Source organism: Chiloscyllium plagiosum, unplaced genomic scaffold (assembly GCF_037043375.1).
Source record: "Chiloscyllium plagiosum isolate Xiang-an unplaced genomic scaffold, Cpla_swu_hap1 HiC_scaffold_1, whole genome shotgun sequence".
NCBI lineage: Eukaryota > Metazoa > Chordata > Chondrichthyes > Orectolobiformes > Hemiscylliidae > Chiloscyllium > Chiloscyllium plagiosum.
The window spans coordinates 78,151,678-78,171,587 of NW_028270139.1; the positions used below are offsets into that span (position 1 = coordinate 78,151,678).

General features: G+C 39.4%; 1 protein-coding gene across 4 annotated transcripts in view; it reads right to left on the reverse strand.

Annotated features, from left to right (window-relative positions):
- Positions 1-19,910, reverse strand: part of dlc1 (DLC1 Rho GTPase activating protein) — a 480,352-nt gene that overhangs the window by 9,130 nt on the left and 451,312 nt on the right. For all 4 annotated transcript variants that reach the window (XM_087988376.1, XM_087988381.1, XM_087988374.1 and 1 more), the window contains 8 exons: positions 16,545-16,608; positions 11,097-12,517; positions 9,155-9,334; positions 6,255-6,414; positions 5,124-5,322; positions 2,988-3,201; positions 1,514-1,628; positions 759-980 (listed from right to left, as the gene is read on the reverse strand). In XM_087988376.1, the coding sequence (XP_087844502.1) occupies positions 759-980; positions 1,514-1,628; positions 2,988-3,201; positions 5,124-5,322; positions 6,255-6,414; positions 9,155-9,334; positions 11,097-12,517; positions 16,545-16,608 (2,575 nt within the window). The remainder of the gene's footprint in view (positions 1-758; positions 981-1,513; positions 1,629-2,987; positions 3,202-5,123; positions 5,323-6,254; positions 6,415-9,154; positions 9,335-11,096; positions 12,518-16,544; positions 16,609-19,910) is intronic.

Below are 19,910 nucleotides of genomic sequence, written 5' to 3' on the forward strand. Positions count from 1 at the left end.
AATGCCTTATTTTAAAAAAATGTCTTCTAAAGAAAGATGGAATTTATTTATTGTGCCACTTCAAAAAGTTTACAACCATTTGGAGTTGTCAATCAAACTGAAATGGCAGGTAAGCTACTGTGATAACGGTGGTTGTGAAATCAGTAAAGTGACAGTAATCCAATTTGGCTTATGCCAAAAGATAGAGGGGAATAGCAAGCAATCAGTTTTTTAACACTCCAAATATTTCTTTTCAATTCTTTAGAGGGCAGGCTGTTTAAATGCTTTCTTAGCTGAATTCATCAGTTGCTTTTAATCAGGTCCTGTGGACACTTTTGACATGTCCTTTGGACAGTTGAGTTTGATTTTGACTGCTTAGCTGACAGTTCCAGTGAGCTTCACAGTAAATTGATTGATGCATATTCATGTCTACATTTGACCATTTTAAAGAGTACCTCTTGCCTAACCAAAAATCCTTTGACTTCCCTGACAGATGTCCCGGGACCATATGGTCCAAAGAAATGCCTAAAACTTTAGAAGTGCACTTGATGGGACCCCACCAATGCTGTCATGTTCTGATTCACTCTACACCCCCCTCACCATTGTATCCCATTTCAAAATCGTGCTTCTTCTCTGCACATGCACAATGCAGCCTTTCCATATTCTGTCGCACATTAACTTCATGTGATGTAGAAGGCCCTGAAACATGAGCATGTGTGTTTCTGGTTAGCATGCTGTTGCGGGTGTCAACAGACAATGCCTTAAACAATAGCAATTACCTTCTTGTAGGCAAGTTCTGCTGATTCTGATGTTGAACAGCTGACCCAGCCTTTGAATTTATCTTTCGCCTCCTTCAGGAGACTATCAATGTCGTTCTGCAGGTACGTTTGGAAGGCCGAGGGTTCACCCTGGCAGGTTTGGCCCAGCTCTTCCAAACTAACTGGCTGCAAATCCTGCTCCATGTAAGAGTTACGGCAGTGGCTCATCATTTCCTCTGGGATCTATGGAAACAAACATATTCAAGCTAATCATACTACCAACACACATAAGTACTTTTCTACTGATGCTGTTTAGTTTGGTACTGAACAATCAGCAGTTACATTGATTAGTCTGTTTTCTTTCTCCTGGTAGCAGGCTAAAGTTAGAAAACCTCACAAACTGACACCTGAACATCTGGGAAGACGCAAAGTCTTAGGCAAAATTGTGCTGTAGTCCAGAATCCAGATATCCCTTACCCGAATCCAGTACTCATTTTCATTGAGGGCAGCTGTGGTTGTTGGAATCACAGAATTATTACAGTGCAGGAGGAGACCATTTGGCCCATTTCACCTGTACTGGCTCTTGTTACCTAGTCTGGCTCTATTATCTCCTGCCTTTTTTCCCACATGACAGGTATTTCACATGCTTGCAGTTCATGAAGGCAGAAGCACATTTCACAGTTCAGCAGCTTTCAATCAGAAGTGATTTTCATGACAGGAAATTCCAAAACACAACTGATCAGCATAATCATGCACAATCTACAAACAAAACACACCTTGAAAAGCTTCTTGCACTCAGCGATCATGTGGGCCAGACCTTGCGTAGCAGCCAAATTTTCATTCAGGTCCTTCTGGTCAGGTTTGCCCAAACTTTGTTTCCTCTGTATCACTCTGGGATTAATAAGGGACAAGGATCTCATTAATACATGATGACTAGTGAACAACAGCACAGACACCAAGGTGCCAGCACAGCTATTTGTTAAACTGGACAAAAGGATTATTAAACACTGACAAGTCCTGTAAACTTACACAAGGATCAACAATTAGGATACACAATTTATGTGACACACTTACATGAAAGTGAGTAAAAATCCTTTCACTCGGATAAACCCACAGTAATTTGTCTCTGCATCAGGAGCCAACCTGAATGTGACTGGCCTTTAAATTAAATGGTAGACTCGATGGCAAGGTCAAGGCTCTATTTTAATTAAGGTTTCTGAGGCCGTGGTTCTGCGTGGGGACAGCGCTTGCAAGAGGTCCTTATCAATTTTACCCATTGATGGATGACAACATTATAGTTTCACGCAATAAATAGTTAGAATGTATGCCAGACAAAAGGCATTTTTGAACTGTTTTAGCTTGAGAGTCTGACGTCTGTGTGTTTTTTTGGGAATGAAATTTTCTCTCTTCTCTAGTTGGTGACTTGAAATGGGGGTGCATTTCCCCATTTAGCTGTTTTTTTCCAAGTTTCCTACTGTTCTCCTTGATCCAATGGTGACTGACCTTCCCTTATACATTGTAGATGTGATACCTCTGAACAGGTTGATTAGAAAAATATCTATGTAGGTGTGTGTCACTGCTCTCCCTGTACATCTGGATATGTTTTGCCATTCTCGGTACGTAAATATGTTTGTAGGTTTATTACTGATCTATCGCATTTCCGACTCCCCTCCCCCAAGTCCCTCCTCCCTACCTTTTATCTTAGCCTGCTGGACAAACTTTCCTCATTCCTGAAGAAGGGCTTAGGCCCGAAACGTCGATTCTCCTGTTCCCTGGCTGCTGCCTGACCTGCTGTGCTTTTCCAGCAACACATTTTCAGCTATTACTGATCTTGCCAACAAACTTTATGTGTCCCATAATTTATTTTCATTTTATTTTATACCATTGTACAAAGTCAAGATCCAACCCACTGTGTATTACAGGACTCCTTAGATGTGTAACTAGTGCAACAGATCCTCTTGAGTATATATATCACAGAGTCAGAGGTTTACAGCATGGAAACAAGCCCTTCGGCCTAACTTGTCCAGGCTGCCTAGTTTTCACAATTAAACTAGTTCCATTTGCCGGCATTTGGTCCATATCCCTCCATATCTATCCCATCCATGTACCTGTCCAAATGTTTCTTCAATGACTCTATTTTGTATTATAGATTTAGTATATTTGTATTCAGAAAGTGAGCTAATCAATGAACAGATATCATTTTCCTTTTTAAATTTAAAATACACAGAACCTCCATTCCCAGAACAGTACCTGGGAGATGAGTTTTCTCTCTTGAGAGTATTGAGGTGAAACAATGAAGGAGCCAGGCACACTGCCAGGTTTGTAGGTGTCATCTGGTTTTCTTCCACGACAGCGGTGACGTCACTCAGGAAATACAGAAGTGTCTGCAGGGCCTCACGATTCTCATCAGGCAGCAGCATGATGCCAGCCTGGATTGCTTGGAGACGCTGATCCTTCGGGACATCTGCGGCATAATATTTTTTAGTAAGACAACATTTACATTCCGGACTTGAAGTAGGAGATGTTGAAGGTGCTTTATGGCTATGGAAGGAAAACTTGCATTTTATAAAACACCAGATTGATATAGACTTCAAAGGGGTTCACATAAGATGCACTATTTTGAGATGATGACTGTACAGTGCAGAGTTACGAATGGGCACAAGCATCAAAGTCCAAAGCTCATAACTAAACAATATCACTCACAGATTCAGACAGAAGGCTGGTGATTGAAATAAAAATGCAAGTGGAAACTGATGTATTTTTCTTGAGTTTCAGCTGAGATACTTTAAGTGGATAAATGCCGTGGCAATATAGAACTGAACCGTAAGAGACTAGGACGCTTCTGCTTTAGCAATAAATTAGACCTGGCAGATTGAAAAAAAACTCAAATTTTCAGGCCATTTGAAATTAGCTGGTCTCTCCTTGGCTGACAGTTCACTACAGACGACACAATTGCCATGACAATTTACAGAACAGAGTTTGGGATTAAAAAGAAGTCAACCACTTTCCATTCCTGACTTCAGAGGAGAGAGAGAATGCTAGTGAAAAGAACAAAAAGGATTCCTACAACTTTCAACACTTATCTGATTCCTGGACCTTATTTCACTGTATGTTTTTAACATGTTGTTTTTATGTTGAGCAGAATGGAAAGCCAAAGTACCTATTGTCACAGAGCATATTTTAACATTGACAAAAATTCAATGCATACTGTTTTATCCCAAACAGAAGGAACAACTTCCTTTTTGGTTCTTAAATGTATGGTTAAGGTTTTATATTTTTATTAGGAGGCCAAGAGTGTTACAGCATGGGATGATTGATGAGTCCACGCAAAGTTATTTTGTTTTCTTTGTGCTATGAGCTGAGCCGTAAATATATGCAAGCTATTTCAGAGAGAACACTTAACAAATCCTGATACTGAGAGCAAATAGATTACTGTCAAAATATAGTACTTTCGCAAAATATAGACAATCTTCAAAACATGCATAATCTTCAAAATTTGCACCAGTTTAAAATAGAACACCCTCAGATTATTTATACAGGAAGGAACAAGAAGAAATGAATCAACAGGGACATTTAAACAGTGACCTATCAGACCTTTACTTACATAAATTATTGACAAACTCATGTTCCTAGACTTGTCAGACAGAACATGTCAAATTACAACGTGGCATTATTAAACCACTTCTATGAACTTCAGAAATAGCAAGATAAATCGATTTCTTTGTTTGCAAGTGCCAAACACGGTATAATACCATTGTGTTCAAATGTACTATTTCATCACCTGCCTGGCAAACACTGTTGTTCGAAATGAAACATGGGCTTCTCCATTTCCCCAAAGCAAACCCCTATTCCTAATACAGTTATCCCAGGCTTTCGCAGGACCCAGGCAATGTTTGCTGGATCAGTGGGAGTTGCCATGATTTAAATGCCTTTGGGAGGCTACAATTGCATCTGGGTGGCCCCTCCAATGATGTTTGTAAATCCAATCAAAGAACTTTAGACCATAAAAAGTAGAAGATTTATATTCCCTCACAGGATGAAGTCTACCAGTTTGCCCCATTACACCCTTTCTACAAATGCATTAGATGTATTCTATATAATATCAAATTAATCTTAGAGATCCAGTGGACGGATGGAATGAGACACCATGTCCTACAGGATGGCCACATTGTCAAACAAGAGATCTAACCCCTCGGACTCCTGTTAAAAGCCTAATAAGAGACAGGCAGCTGGGCACAAGAACAGTCTTGTGATTTTGGAGCTTGTCTTTCACTTTAATGCTCAAAATTTCACTTTGAACATTAATCAAGTACAAAGACTATCCATTGTACTTACATCTGAAAACATCTGCTATACTGCAAAATTTTCTTTTCAGTTATTACTTACACTGGTAGATTTGAAGAAATGTCTCTGAGAGTTTGCTGGTCATCAGTGGCTCAGGCAGATCTCTAAAATACTGTTTAAGCATATCTGCCACATCATATGCTGATTGGCCTTCATAGTTTACGCTGTCTGTGCAAGTTTCATTCATCTGCCGCAAGGCTTGAATCCGGGACTTGACTCCAGATTTCCGGAATAATCCAACCTGTTGATTGACAATAGTAAAAACATGATTTTAAAAACATTTGTAAGAAATGTTCAATGACAATGGCAGCAAAAAAAGTGACTTGCATTCAATAAGCAAGGCTGTTTGGTCAGATTTAAGTTGATCTTAATAAAGTCTCCTGTATTAAACGAAATGGCAAATATCGCACTTTAACCTTTTACAACTTCAGTTGCAAAAATGCCATAAACCAATTTATTTTTGTCACCATCAAGCATACCAGGGAAAGTTTTGTGAAGTCCTACTAGAGCAGGCCAAGGTGGTGAATTGACATGGAGAATTCTGCAGAGTGATATGCATTAAAACTCCCAGCAGCAGGAAACTATAAGCGATTAGGTCACCGATGGGAAATTAACAAAACAGGAAACGTGCTCATTGGTAGCTGAAATTTCATTGAAAAGCACATAATTAAAATGTAATTAACACAATTTAATCCTGCTTCCTTGATTTAGCATCTCTACCTGCCCAGTGAAAGCTGGTGACTGACAGATAGACTCACTGCGAAATGCCTTTGGAGACTGAACGATCCAAGGAGACATTTTTCTTGTGCTCAGTTGACACTCTGAGGGCCAAAGCCTCAAGCAGAAATGTGGGCCCAGAGGACTGGGTCCAACATAAAGGAACAACAAACAACTGAGGTGCAAAGGATCCATCCCTTAAAGTGGCAGATTTTGAGCCCTTCATGGGTGGACACTTAACCTGCTGGGAAATGTAGAGGTAGTTGCTGCATGAGATTCATCATTCATCATCCTCAAGCCCTGGAGGGGATGCATTGGCTAGACTGACCTCATTTAAACCTATTGACGCCAATACATTATCTGAGGCGGGGTTCGAAATCCAGCCCATTGCTCACAAGAACCGTGATTAACTGCCATTGTGGCTCCTTTTCACAATCGCCGTAGTAAGATACTGACCTGGTCCAGACACTGTTTGCGGAGGAAGCGCATGGCTTGTTGAATGCTCTGAGGGAGCGGGTGCCCTGAGCGTTGGACATTTACTAGCAGAGGAACCCCAAAAACATTCCTGTCCTTGTAGTCTGGGGCCTTGATCCTCTTCATAAACTTGGGAACAGCCCTGGAAAAAAGAGTGAACATGGACCAACATGAGTACCAATGCATGTGATACAGTTTAGGAATAGAGCTCGATTGATGTGCATAGAGTTTTTATACAGGTCCAGGGAGAGGAAGGAAGAAAATACAGCACACAGAGGGGTGAATCTGCAAAGGTGTTAGACTATTAGATGAGGATATTGGCAGTTTAATGAAAAAGGGCAGTGCACTCTTGGACTGCAATTCCAGACATTCTGAATTGTGTTTACGCTGCCAGCTGGAAGGACTTCAATGCAGCCAAGGCACTACAACCACAATAAAGCAGGCAGTGAGGAGCAGTGTCAACAATATCTTTAAGAAGCTGTCTCTTTTACAAGGAAATGATAAGGATTAGATACATTCTGAAATCATATTTTAATAAATATTATTTATTGGGGAAACATTGACAAAGAACATTAACAGGTTACTGAAACTATGTGAGCTTTCACAGTGAAGCCTCATCCTCAACCAATAATTAACAATACTGTCTTGAGGGGGCAGTCATTTTTAATAAGGTATTCTTGCTTTGATATTGCCAGGATGAGGGGGTGCAAACAATATGGTTACTTGTCGGCAGCAAATCATATCGAGTTTGGGAACAGGATAGGAGAGCAGGAATGACAGGAGAGCAGGAATGACAGAAGAGCAGGATGAAGTTGAGGATAATCAGTTTGATGTAAAGTTCAAACAGGTTTTTGCTGTTAGTGAGGCAGAGATTGAGTGTGTTGGCAATTACTGAGTGATACGTGAAATGAAAAATTGCGCAGGTTCTATAGCAGCCAGTCTACACCTAACTGGCAGTTTGTATGTTCAGTCAATAGTTAAAATTTACCCAATCTTTGGAGTTAATCAAGTAGAGCAGCTGTTTAAGTATCTTTACTGTTGTTAATATCAATGTTTACCTCATAATCATAGAGTACAAACTGTAAATAAACTTGGGTTGCTCCAGTGATACAGGAATTTCCCTGAACCTAACAGGAGATTAAGGGTTAATTCTCATTTTTCAGTTGCTATTTATTTGAAACGGCCTGGCATGCATTCGTTCATTATGCCACTGCCAAGACCGTGTTCTTTTTGGCATCCTCTATGAAGTACCAATATCCGCTTTGATTCTCTAATTGTCAGTAATCCAATCAGATACTGATTTTTAAAAAATGCTGAAACATCAAACAAACACTAGGGCCTGTTGGCCACACTACTGACATGATCTACTGTCAATGATAAAATTGAGCTCTGGGCAAAACAAAACAGAAGTGATCTCTAGTTGATTTGTGACCATGGCAAAATGAAATCTAATGTTCCACTGCACGAACTGATGCCACTTTTTGTAGACTTGGATTGAACAACCATTTGACAATGTGGCTTTTGTGTAACCAGAGCCTGGTCTCTTAAACCCCGAGGCAGTTGGAATGGCCACTATCATTTACAAAGGTATGGGACTGCTGTGAAAGCTCAGATATTGCCAGAGGGAAACATAGTTTGATGAGTAACTCTGGAGAAATCAAGTAAATATCCACAGTTTATGCGTGTCATGTGGTTCTTGAAATGGCAAGTGTAATCAAAATCTCCGGTGAATTAAGGATAGATGGCTGCATTTAACTTAATCATTAAATCATGTGCGATCCACAAAAGAAACATACTTGGTATTGTTCTGTTAGATATACAAAGCGCTACTGTTACAAGATCGAGGAAGACTGGAGAGTCATATTTGCAGTCATAAACATTTCTTAGAATGGATTAGACAATGAGAGTACTGTTGGATGTTGTGAAAAAATGTACTATCATTCTTAAAGGTTTGGAAAGAAAGTTACCATTTTTGGTAATGATTCCAGGGTAACTGGCCAAATAATTCACTGCAATGAAATTGCTTAAAGTATCTATTCTTAAAGGGTTCATGTACAATAATGAGGTGGGTGAGAGGGGGAATGGGGGCAACAACAAAGAAGAATTGAAAGTAGCATGTTCCCAATTTTTGTTTTGATATGGCTGTTTGCCTGGTTTTGTCTCAGAAAACAACCCGCTACCATGATGCACAAACCATGCCTTGGAAATGAATGTGAACATGACAGCCTGAGAGACTGGCCATCAGCCTGTGATTCATGTAAGGTTATTTCTGAATGTTCACTCTCTCTCCTTGGCAAATAATGTGGAATACTGGAATGATTCCCAAGTTGACTGGAAATCTGATAGGCCATTCCTCCAATGGCCAAATGCAAGGCAATGCACATAATCTAGTGCAAGATTACTCGAGGTCCCATAAGTTCTCATCAAATAAAAATGGAAAACCCAGCCCCAAATCTCAGATACCAGTTGCAACAGGAATGTGACGACCTACAACCTCCTTTGATCCTGATCATGAAACGCAGTGTTAGACGTAGCCTCAGATTGACGTAGATGTAATTAGTTTACTCTGGAAAGCAATTTGATATTTTAACACTAGACTATTACATATTAGACCAGTGTTTACCATCAATGAAAGTAGTTACAGATTATCTACCTTATTCTTTAAACTATGGGATTTGAAAATGCTCGTGAATGATATTTGGTACTGACACATTGGATTTTCCTTTTTGACTCTGTTTATAAGATAAGATGTCACTGACACATGCATTCCAAAGGTACTTTAGAGTTCACACTTAGATAATTACCAAATGACAAAGGTTTATCACAAAAATTTTGATAAATATTATTTATTTATGGTCCTTTTGTTATATTCCAGTACCTACCAGTTAAATCCATGCTTATTAGAAGGTGAATATTTCTCCATGAGGGCGGTGAGCTTCAGGAGAGAGAATTTCTGAAGGAGGTTCATCTGGGCCACAGATTGGCTGTTGATTTGCAGGGATGCTGAATTCAAACTTGGTCTGTGTGAGATCTGGAAACTGCCCCAGCGAAATCTCTGCCGTCTATTTAATTAAATGATAATATTAAGTAAGTCAAGAGTATCATTATTTTTTGGTAGCTATCTCGCATGTAGGTCCTATTTGTCCAATTACTCCAACAGGATTAAGAGAAATATTCACATCACGCATGAAGCCTGGAACAATTAAAGTGGGTTTAGATATTCCTTCTGCATTAAATCAGCTGCAAGATCTGTTTTAAAGTTCAGTAAGTGTACCAAGCATTGCAAAAAGCAAAGTAGATTATTACAAGATTTCTTTAGTGGGCCTGCTGTAAGACTAAATCTATACAATGTAATCATACCTATTTTTAACATGGTTTTAAAATTACATGTTACCAGTTAATCATCCTATATAAATTGAGTCCCAGACTCACAATTAAAATTTATTTTTTTAGCATATACTTAAATATTCTAAGTATTCTTGATATTCTAATACAGATCCATAAAGTGTGACAATAAAAGGTTATGGATAGCACCAGAAGACTATCTAGTCAGTTTCAAAGTGATATGTTACACACATACACATTGCTTCAGAACGTTTCATTTCTGATTTTCAAAAAAATACCATGCAGCTCTGCTTTGAAGTATAAAGCCTGTTCTGATGTGTGTAATAGAGAAAACTGGGGCATTAGGGTAGCGGTTATGTTACTGGATTAATAATTCACAGAACCTCACTGAAAAATCCCTCAACTGCAGTCTTTATTTCAATCAGGGAGGGGAAATAAGCACCATCTCAAGAATCAATTTAAAGGAAACTTGGCAGTGCAAGATTGTAAGGGTCAGTGAATATCAGGTGGGAGCAAAAGTGGAATACGACAGGGAAATGGTAAAAAGTGATACACGGGAACATAAGAACAGGAGTGGGCCATTCAGCTCCTCAAGCCTGTTCTACCATTCAATGACTTCATGGCTGATCTGTGGCCTAACTCCATTTACCTGCCTATTGCCCATATCCCTTAATGCCTTTGCTGAGCTGAACAAAAAAAAACTATCTCAGATTTAAAACTAACAACATTTCTAGCATCCACTGCCATTTGTGGAAGACAGTTCCAAACATATCCCATCCTTTATGTGTAGAAGTGCTTTCTAACGTCTCTCCAGAACACTCTAGCCTTAATTCTCAGACTTGGCCTGCTTATTCTAGAATCCTCAACTTGTGTGAAAAGTTTATTTACCCTGCCCTTTTTCTGTTAATATCTTGAAGACTTCGATCAGATCACCCCTTAACCTTTTAAATACAGAGTGTAAGTTTGTTTATACGCATTAGAGAATGATTGCCATAAGTGCACGAACTGATAAAAGCACTGAGAGGAATAGGAAATTCAAGAGTGAATGGTTAATAGGGACTTCTGTTTCATATTTTTGAGGGTCATTGGTGAGGAGGGTTGGAAGCCAGGGATCCCCCTAGTCTGAGGGAACTGGATTTTACAGATTGGTGTAACAGACTTAGCAGTCCACCACTAAAAATATAAGTTGAAAAATATAGACTGTTCAGCTTTCATGTTAATTATACAAACATTTACTGTGAATGCACTATTCAATATTCCCCAAATTAAAGAATTCTGCAACTGAGAAACTGTGCTGGTTTCTAAGTATTGAGGTACCTGGACACAATCAAAGAGCAGCATATGTGAAATGGGTCTTTCTTTTAATTTGCCAAAAAGGAAGCTGTACTTTGTCTATGCATGCTCCAATGTTTAACGATCTTATATTATTCAAAGTAATTAATTTCCTGTGACATTGTAATTACAAGTGATTTTACTGACCTGTTAGATCTTGTCAGTGATGCACCAACACCTGAGTCCCTCCTTTCTCGGATTACTGATTGATCCTCTGTCTCAATGATGGAGTTCCCGGTACTGTCAATATCACTTGGGGAGACCCTTCCATTTTCAATGTCCAGGTGTATTTGTTTGGGGGAAGATGGGCAAGGAGAAATAGAATCCATTGCTGAGTCTGAATCCCCTTCATCAGAAAGCTTTTCTGACCACTGGTTTACAATCCTTTGTAGTCCATTGACATGGTGTAGAATGTCATCTAGTTCTGGGAAAATGTCCTCCTCATTGCCTAGATCTGCCAGGTCACCAGTACTGGAATAAAGATGGGACCCAGGCACATTGTCATAGATACTAAGACAGCTGCCTGAAGAGCTGCATGAGTTTCGTCTCCGTCCGAAACTAGATTCCTTTGAGCTGTCAGCACTGTTCTCCCGAGTAAGGCTACAGTGTCTATGACCATGAAGACTTCCATTTCTCCAGTTTACAGAAGTGCTGTCTTGGGGGGAAGAGTTGCCATTTGAAAGTGCTTTTGGAAAGGTGCCTGGCTTGTGATCCTCTGGTATATAGAAGATGATGTCCTCTTCTACACCCTTCTGATTCTTTAAGTTTTGTTGTCTGGTGTCATTCAGCATTGACTGACTGAAAGGATCAAAGCCTTCTAAATACATGCCACTTCGCTTATTGCAAGTGCTGTGGCTGCGAGTTCTGGTGATAGGGCTGGGTGTGCTGACTGCACTACTTGTCTCTGACTGACTGCTGCTGCTACTTGTTTGTGTTGAATAAGAAACAGTTTGACTTCGTATCACTGAAGCATTCATATGGTTGCCATTGAGTGCAGTTATCTCAATACAGTTCAAGCGTTTCAATTTTTCTTCATCAATGCCTTCCTGGAGTACGGGCCCACTGATGACCAGGTTATTTTTTGAAGGAAGTTTCTTCTTGCTGTGAGAACTTTTAATGCGCAGGCTCTCCATTCTCTTTAAGAAGCTCTTGGCTTTAGATTTTGTGTTCCTTTCAGTTTTTGCACTGAAAGTAAAACTGGAGATGTCCTTTGGCGAAGGGAGGGTACTAGATGATTCAACATTGTTAATCGTGCTTCCTGAGGAAATCACACCGATCTCAGAATTTGTCCTTGTGGTCTCTATGTTCTTTCGGATGTTTGCCCCATTGCTCTCTGTGCTGCTGGCACTGTGAATTGATGCCACTTCTTGCCGTTCACTCAGATCAGTTAGTACACTCTCATGACTCATTGCATTTTTCAGCAAAGTGGTATCAACAGAGATGCCATTTGTAACCTCTACTGGTGGAAAAACGTCAAATTCCTCCACCCGTGACCATCGTTTACTATCCCGCTGGAAGGTCCATCGTCCACTGATAGCACAAGGCTCATCTTCATCTGAATCTTCACTCTGAAAGGAATTGGGAGTGGTTAAGAAAAGTTATAGCTGCTCGTTTATGTGCATAAATGCTGAGATCAAGTTCAAATCATAGTATTAACATGCAAACTTACTGTTAGACAAATATATGAAATATATACATTGAAGCATAACAAATGCTTCTCTTGCTAAAAAAAACCAGAAAGTTTCCCTTTTACTTTTCATCACTGAATTTTATTTAGACAGTATCTTGGGAGTTTCTTAGGAATTTCTTTACTTTGCTGCTGTATCTTCAGCAGAAACCCTATTTATTTTACTGTAAAGTTACAGTGGATCTGAGAAAATTCTCGACCCTACAGGTCTGCACATAGAAAGACAACAGCTAGAGACTTGTTTTGATGAAGTGGTTTATATTTTAAATCTTTACTAAGCAGTTGTGTATTTGCATAATTCCATTTCTTCATTGAATTCCTGTTTGTACCCAAATCTAGTAAATGAGATTGTGTTTCTGAGGATTGATACTGCTTGTCACAGTAAATGCCATTAACAGTCAGCATTTTAATACCGTATTTAACATGAACTGCAGCACAAACCTCTTCTTATTCCTCAGCTGGATGCCAGTTAGAAAACAAAATACCCAAACTCCTTGTAGCAGCTACCTTGTTTTATAATTCCCTTAATGGTAATTACGACATACCTCAAAGCCTTATCCAATTTTGACTATTACAGCACTTGTCTGAGGACTTCTGTGTCTCCCAACTGTGACTAATGAGATGGCGACACATGGCCATTAAATCTCCAGAGTTACTGCCCCAGGGTCTTCCCCTGTCGCCTGTTACAAATGACACTGCTAAGTTAACCTAGGGAGTTTCAGATCTGACCCAATGCTCTGTAATTTAACACTGAGCCTAATCACCATTCTCAGACATCAAGCACTGACAGTTAAGAAGTCAAGCTTCTTTAACTTGCTTTGTGACTTGCTAGCATTACAGACTTCTAATTTATAAAAAGATATATTTTGAGTGGGTGTTAAAATAGTTTAATATTGTCAACTGTCTTTCTAACATTACTGGTTTATTGACAAGATTCTTGAGACTAACTTATGTTTCTGTCACACACTGCCAAGGCTCAACCATAAAATGGTCACTTCAACAAGAGAGTGTGAGGCAAGTTAACACTTAAAGCATTTGTATCACACTTGTCATAAATAGAATTCTTCTAAGATACTGGCAGAAAGTATCGGAGAGTTTTGTACAGCATCCATGAACTATTTTTGCCCAGAATAATTTCTAACTTCATTGTTTCCAAGTTAAAAATGGATGCTTTCTCCAAGAAACAAAGTAGTTAATAATCTGCATATATTTAAACTATTATCTTGTGTAACAGTGAGAATCTGCAAAAGGAATTAATAATTATATTACTCTTTACTTTATTGACAATATTGTCTATTTCTTGGTTTAATTCTTCCAAAAATGTTAAGATTTTGTAATGAAGCCAAGAAATTTTCAAATTATTAATTGTAGGACATTGAGAGGCATAGCAATGTGCAAGCTTTTCCCCAGTGAAGTTTGAAATGAGCAGTAAAAGTTTTTATAAAAGACACATGCTGCAAGGTATTTGAATAATGTCACGTCCAACAAACAGAACTGTAATGAGCCGCACATTCTTTTTTTTGAAACCATCCCTTATTGATGTTTACATTGTGTAACAAGTAATGAAGACCTTAAACTGAGGGGCAGCTTTGATCTCAGAATCTGTATGTACTGAAGCTAGATGGCAGCTGAGATTACTCTATGTCATAGACTTGTTTTACAAAACTATATTTACAAAAGCAAATACCTGGGTGAACTTTTATCTACCTCAATCTCAAGTCACAGTAGCATGCTGATGACTAAATACTATAATCTGACAAGAGAAGGCAGCAGGGCAAGAACTTCCAAGCATGGTCCTAGCATGCTAGCATACATTCCTACTTGAGGCAGGGCGGCACCAAAAGGAATGAGCAAGTAATCTCTTTCCCTTACTCATTTGCAGGTCTACAGGGCTCTTTGTTTGTCCTTCTGGCCCACTGAATACCAGCTTCATTAGTATGTAGACAAATTTATTTACTGACTGAAGGAACAACTTAAATTAATGAAATGCTAGGTATTTGTCCGTTCTGATCTTCCACTCTCTATTACCTTGAAGTGATCCAAAACCCTGCAGCTGCATCCGAATGCTCATTATATCCCATGATATCTTTTTTGTTTGTTGAGTTACATTTGATTCCTGGTTAAGTAAAGCTGCAATTTTAAAATTTTTACAATTGGTTTTAAATCTCCCTATGGTCTTCTCTGTCTCTAATTACCACCACCCCTACAACCCTCCAGGGTGCTTGCTCCACTTTGGAGAAATATCTTGGAAATTTGTTATGTTCGGAATGAGTCACAGAATTTTACAGCATGGAAACAGACACTTCGGTCCAACCCGTCCACACCGACCAGATATCCTAAACTGACCTAGTCCCATTTACCAGCACTTGGCCTATATTCCTCTAAACCCTTCTCATTTAGGTACCCATCCAGATGACTTTTAAATGTTGTAATTGTACCAGCCTTCACTACTTCCTCTGGCAGTCATTCCATACACACACACCAACCTCCACGTGAAAAAGTTGTCTCTCAGGACCCTTTTAAATCTTTTCCCTCTGACCCTAAACCTATGCCCTCTAGTTTTGGAATCCTCTACTCTGGGAAAAAGACCTTGGCTATTCACCCTATCCATGTCCCTCATGATTTTATAAACCTGTATAAAGTCAGCCCTCAGTCTCTGGTGCTTCGGGGAATAAAAGTCCCAGCCAAGGAAAGATGTTGTTAAACTTCAAAGTGTTCAGGAAAGGTTTACAAAGATGTTGCCAGGGTTGAAGGGTTTGAGCTTTAGGGAGAGGCTGAAAAGGCTGGGAAACAGGACGAGGTTAATTTAGGATATCTGGTCGGCATGGATGAGTTGGACTGGAGAGACTGTTTCTGTGCTGTACGTCTCTATGATTCTAGTCAGCCTCTTCCTATAGTTCAAATCCTCCAATTCCAACAACATCCTTGTACATCTTCTCTATATCAATGCAAGCTGCTGTCACCGCAAAGCATCACAGAACAATTTACTGAAGAAATAGCTTATTTTGTGAATACCTGATGGAAGGAGAGACATTTCCACCGATATAACCTTGATGCAGGTTATTGGGAAATTTCTGTTTAGCCCAAGAAACCAGAGATTAAATTTGTGAGGTATAACTGTGGTCAATAGCCTGGCTGGTAAGGTCCCCAGGTCCCCAGGTCCCCAGTCTCAGTCTTAAGTGAGTGGATTAGTGATGATTAGCAACCCATTTCTTGACCAATGCTTTCTTTCCATCCATTCTTAGGTTTGGGCATCGCTGGCTGAGCCAGTATTTATTGCCAATTCCTCCGTAGAAGGTGGTAATGAGCTGTCTTCTTACATCATCACAATCCATTTGAGAAGAAATGTTTGGTATTTGTCCACACGGATATGACCTTTGATTTTTGGCCCTGTGGAAAGTGCCTGACAATCTCACACCCAAATGATGCAGCCATAATTTGAAAATTAATAAATCCATCAATTTGATTAGATTCCCTACAGTGTGGAAACAAGTCCACACCAACCCTCCAAAGAGTAACACAACTAGACCCATTTCTCTCTGACTAATGCACCTAACACTTTGGGCAATTTAGCATGGCCAATTCACGTGAGCTACACATCTTTGGACTGTGGGAGGAAACTTATGCAGGCACAAGGAGAATATGCAAACTCCACACAAACAGTCGCCCGAGGCTCGAATCAAACCTAGGTCCCTGGTGCTGTCAGGCAGCAGTGCTAACCGCTGAGCCACCATGCCACCAGATGACAGTGAGCCATTAGGGCAGTGAACCAATAATAGATCACCTCACTGTTGCTATTAACATCTTAAATAATTTCTACGGGGACTGCTTTGAAAATCTGACCATACTGGGAAGGTCAAGTGTGTTATTATCAATTCTACAAAAACAAGTCCAAAAGTTAAACTTACTCTTTTTCTCTGTGGGCTGATTTCTAGTTTCATCACAGCACACTTGTTAAGTGTGTTCAATCGCCTAAAAGGAAAGAAGGATAGATCAACATTGGTGAATTGCATCATTTCCCCAACACTTCCCAACCACCCTTCCCCGACCCACAGACAGTATCTATACCATGAATATTTGCCATACATTGCCTGGTGTGGGCTATTTGCATAAAAATGCTTTTGTGAAAGGCCTCAATTAGTATCTATTATACTCAACAGATAATGACTGTGCTGTAGGGAAAATGCAGAACAAAGGGACAAATGCACAACCCTGATTAAAGATCAGTCTTTACACATTCCCGTGATAATTTTGCAGAATGTGTACACACTTTGTCTTGAAAGAAGTGAAAACTCAATCTCATTCAGTACTAATGCAATAAAATACATAGGACTACACGACTTTTGAGCTGGTGTAGGTCATTTTGCCCTTCCAACATGCTCTGCCGTTTAATAAGGCCATGATTAAGGTTTCAACTTCACTTTCTTTCCTGCACTCAATAACCATCAACTCTCTTGTCTATCAAAAATCTAACCAATTTTCCTAATAAATTCATTTGCCCAGCCTCCACTGTTTTCTGGGAAAGACAGTTCAGAAATCTATTAACCCTCTGAGAGAAAACATTTCTCCTTATCCACCTTAAACTGTATTCCCTAGTTTTCTAGTCCCTAGTCTCTCCCACACAAGGAAACATTTCTCTGGAATCCACCCTCTCAAGTACCCTATATGTTTCAATAAGTTGCATCTTTTTAAATTCCAGTAACATAGGCCCAACATCTTCAATGTTTCTTCGTAAGATAAGTCCCAGACTGAATCTTCTTTGACTGCTCCAAACGTGATTTTATACTTTTTCAAGAGCAAACCATACCCCAAGGCCCTGTACAGCCACAAAAAACACCTTTAATATTCCATTGTCTTGCAATAATTATTTGTGTCACTGCACACCTTGTGAGTCATGCACCAGGACACTCAGATCACTTAGTAACACAATCTCTCCTACAATCTTTCTCCGTTAAATAATTCACACTTTTCTTCAATTCCTGTCAAAGTGGATAATTTTGCGTTTTCCCAAATTGTGTTCTATCCAAATTGTTTTTTTCCCTCACTGACTTAACCTGCCTATATTCCTTTGGAGAAAGTGAGGACTGCTGGATGCTCAGAGTTGAGAGTGTAGTACTGGAAAAGCACAGGTTAGGCAGCATCCGAGGAGCAGGAGAATCGATGTTTCGGGAATAAACCCTTCATCAGGAATCTACCTCGCCTATATCTCTTTGCAAACTCTCTATCTACTCATGTTAACCAATGATCCTTCTAAACTGTATGGCTGTTCAGAGGGTCCATGTATACTGATGAGACACATCTGGTCCCATCATCCCTGTCATTGATACAAAATGTTATCAGTCAAAGTACCAGCATTAATCCCTGTGGTATTCCACCACTTACAGCTTGGAAACTTTTATTGATGCTAATATGTTACCTCCTACACCAACATTTATCTTTGATGTGAGACTTTATCAAAACCAATTTGAATATACAAATGCACCACATCCCCGGTTCCCCTTTTGCAGCTTGCTTTTGCCATCTCAAAAGCTCTAATAAGTTGGTTAAACATGATTTCTATTTCACAATGCCATCTTGATTCTGCCTAATGACATTAGGTGTTTCTAAATACTCTTCTGTAACCTCCTTAAGAGTTCATTCTAGAATTTCTCTACGGCAGACACTAGGCTAATTAGCCTACAGGTTCCTATCTCCATTCTTCCTCGAAAGAGGGTGCAACATTTGCTACTTTCCAATCCGTTAGGACCTTTCTAGAAGCTAAGGAATCTTTACAGTTTGTAATCAAAGTATCTCTGTAGCCACTTCCTTTCACATCTATTTGGGGTCTGTAAGTCTTTCAGAAAGTCTAATTGCTTCCCCAATGCTTTTTCTATGGTGGCACAAGATACTCACAAAACATTCATTCATTTTCTTGGTTTCCATTCCCAATTATTCAGGACAGCACTAACCTTTTTTTTCCCTTAGTTAAGTAATATTTACTTTTTAAACACAAACTATTGTCATTTGTTTTTATATTATTAATTAGCTTTCTCTCAATAGAATACAATTATTTCATGATTGCATATCTCCATACAACTTGTCAATGTGATGTCAAAATTACATTAATGAAATAAATATGCATGTTTCTTCTTCCTATACGAGTTGAAACTGTAGCATCATTTTTAAATTTGGGTTAATCTCAAGATCTCGAAACTGGAGTTTCTTACTAATCTGCCTTAAATGTTCCCCACAAGTTTCAAATTATTTTGAAACCAAGATTGGTGAAATGTAATTAATACTTCTCAATTTATCTTGTCTTTCTCTTCTCAACATTAGTAGTGCCCTGTACAATGAGTGTTGACCCTTTGTCTTGGTTTCTCAATAGCCATCTCCATTGTACATCCAACAGTTGCACCAATCCACCTTTCTGTACTGTCCTTGTGCACTGCTTTCTTTCCATTATATTACAGCATTCTAATTTATCTAATCTTTAAAAAGTTCATAGTTCCTTGAAAGTGGAGTCACAGGTAGCTAAGATAATGAAGAAGGCATTTGGTATGCTTACAGTTATTTTTCAGTGCATTGAGTATAGGAGTTGGGAGGTCATGTTGCAACTGTACAAGACATTGGTTCGGTCACTATTGGAACACTGTGTGCAATTCTGGTCTTCCTGTTGTAGGAAGGATGTTGTTAAACTGGAAAGAGTTCAGAAAAGGTTTACAAGGATGCTGCCTGGTTTGGAGCGGTTGAGCTATAGGGAGAGGCTGAATAGGCTAGGGCTATTTTCCTTGAAGCATTGGAGGCTGAGGGGTGATTTTATAGAGGCTTATAAAATCATGAGGGGCATGGATAGGGTAAACAGACCAGGTTTTTTCCCCGGGCTGGGGAGTCCAAAGCTAGAGTGCATAGGTTTAAGGTGAGAGGGGAAAGACTTAAAAGGGACCAAAAGCGCTACATTTTCACATGGAGGGTGGTGCGTGTATGGAATGAATTGCCACAGGAAGTGGTGGAGGCTGGTACAATAACAACATTTAAAAGGCATTTAGATGGGTATATGAATAGGAAGGGTTCAGAAGGAGATGGGCCAAATGCTGGCTAATGGGACTAGATTTACTTAGGATATCTGGTCAGCATGGACAAGTTGGACCGATGGGTCTGTTTCTGTGCTCTATATCTCTATGACTCTAAGTGCATCACATTAAGTTGACATTGCACAAGTCTTCCAACACTATATTTTACTCACTAATTTATAATTATATTTAATATTAATCATGCTCACTACGTGTTGAATATAC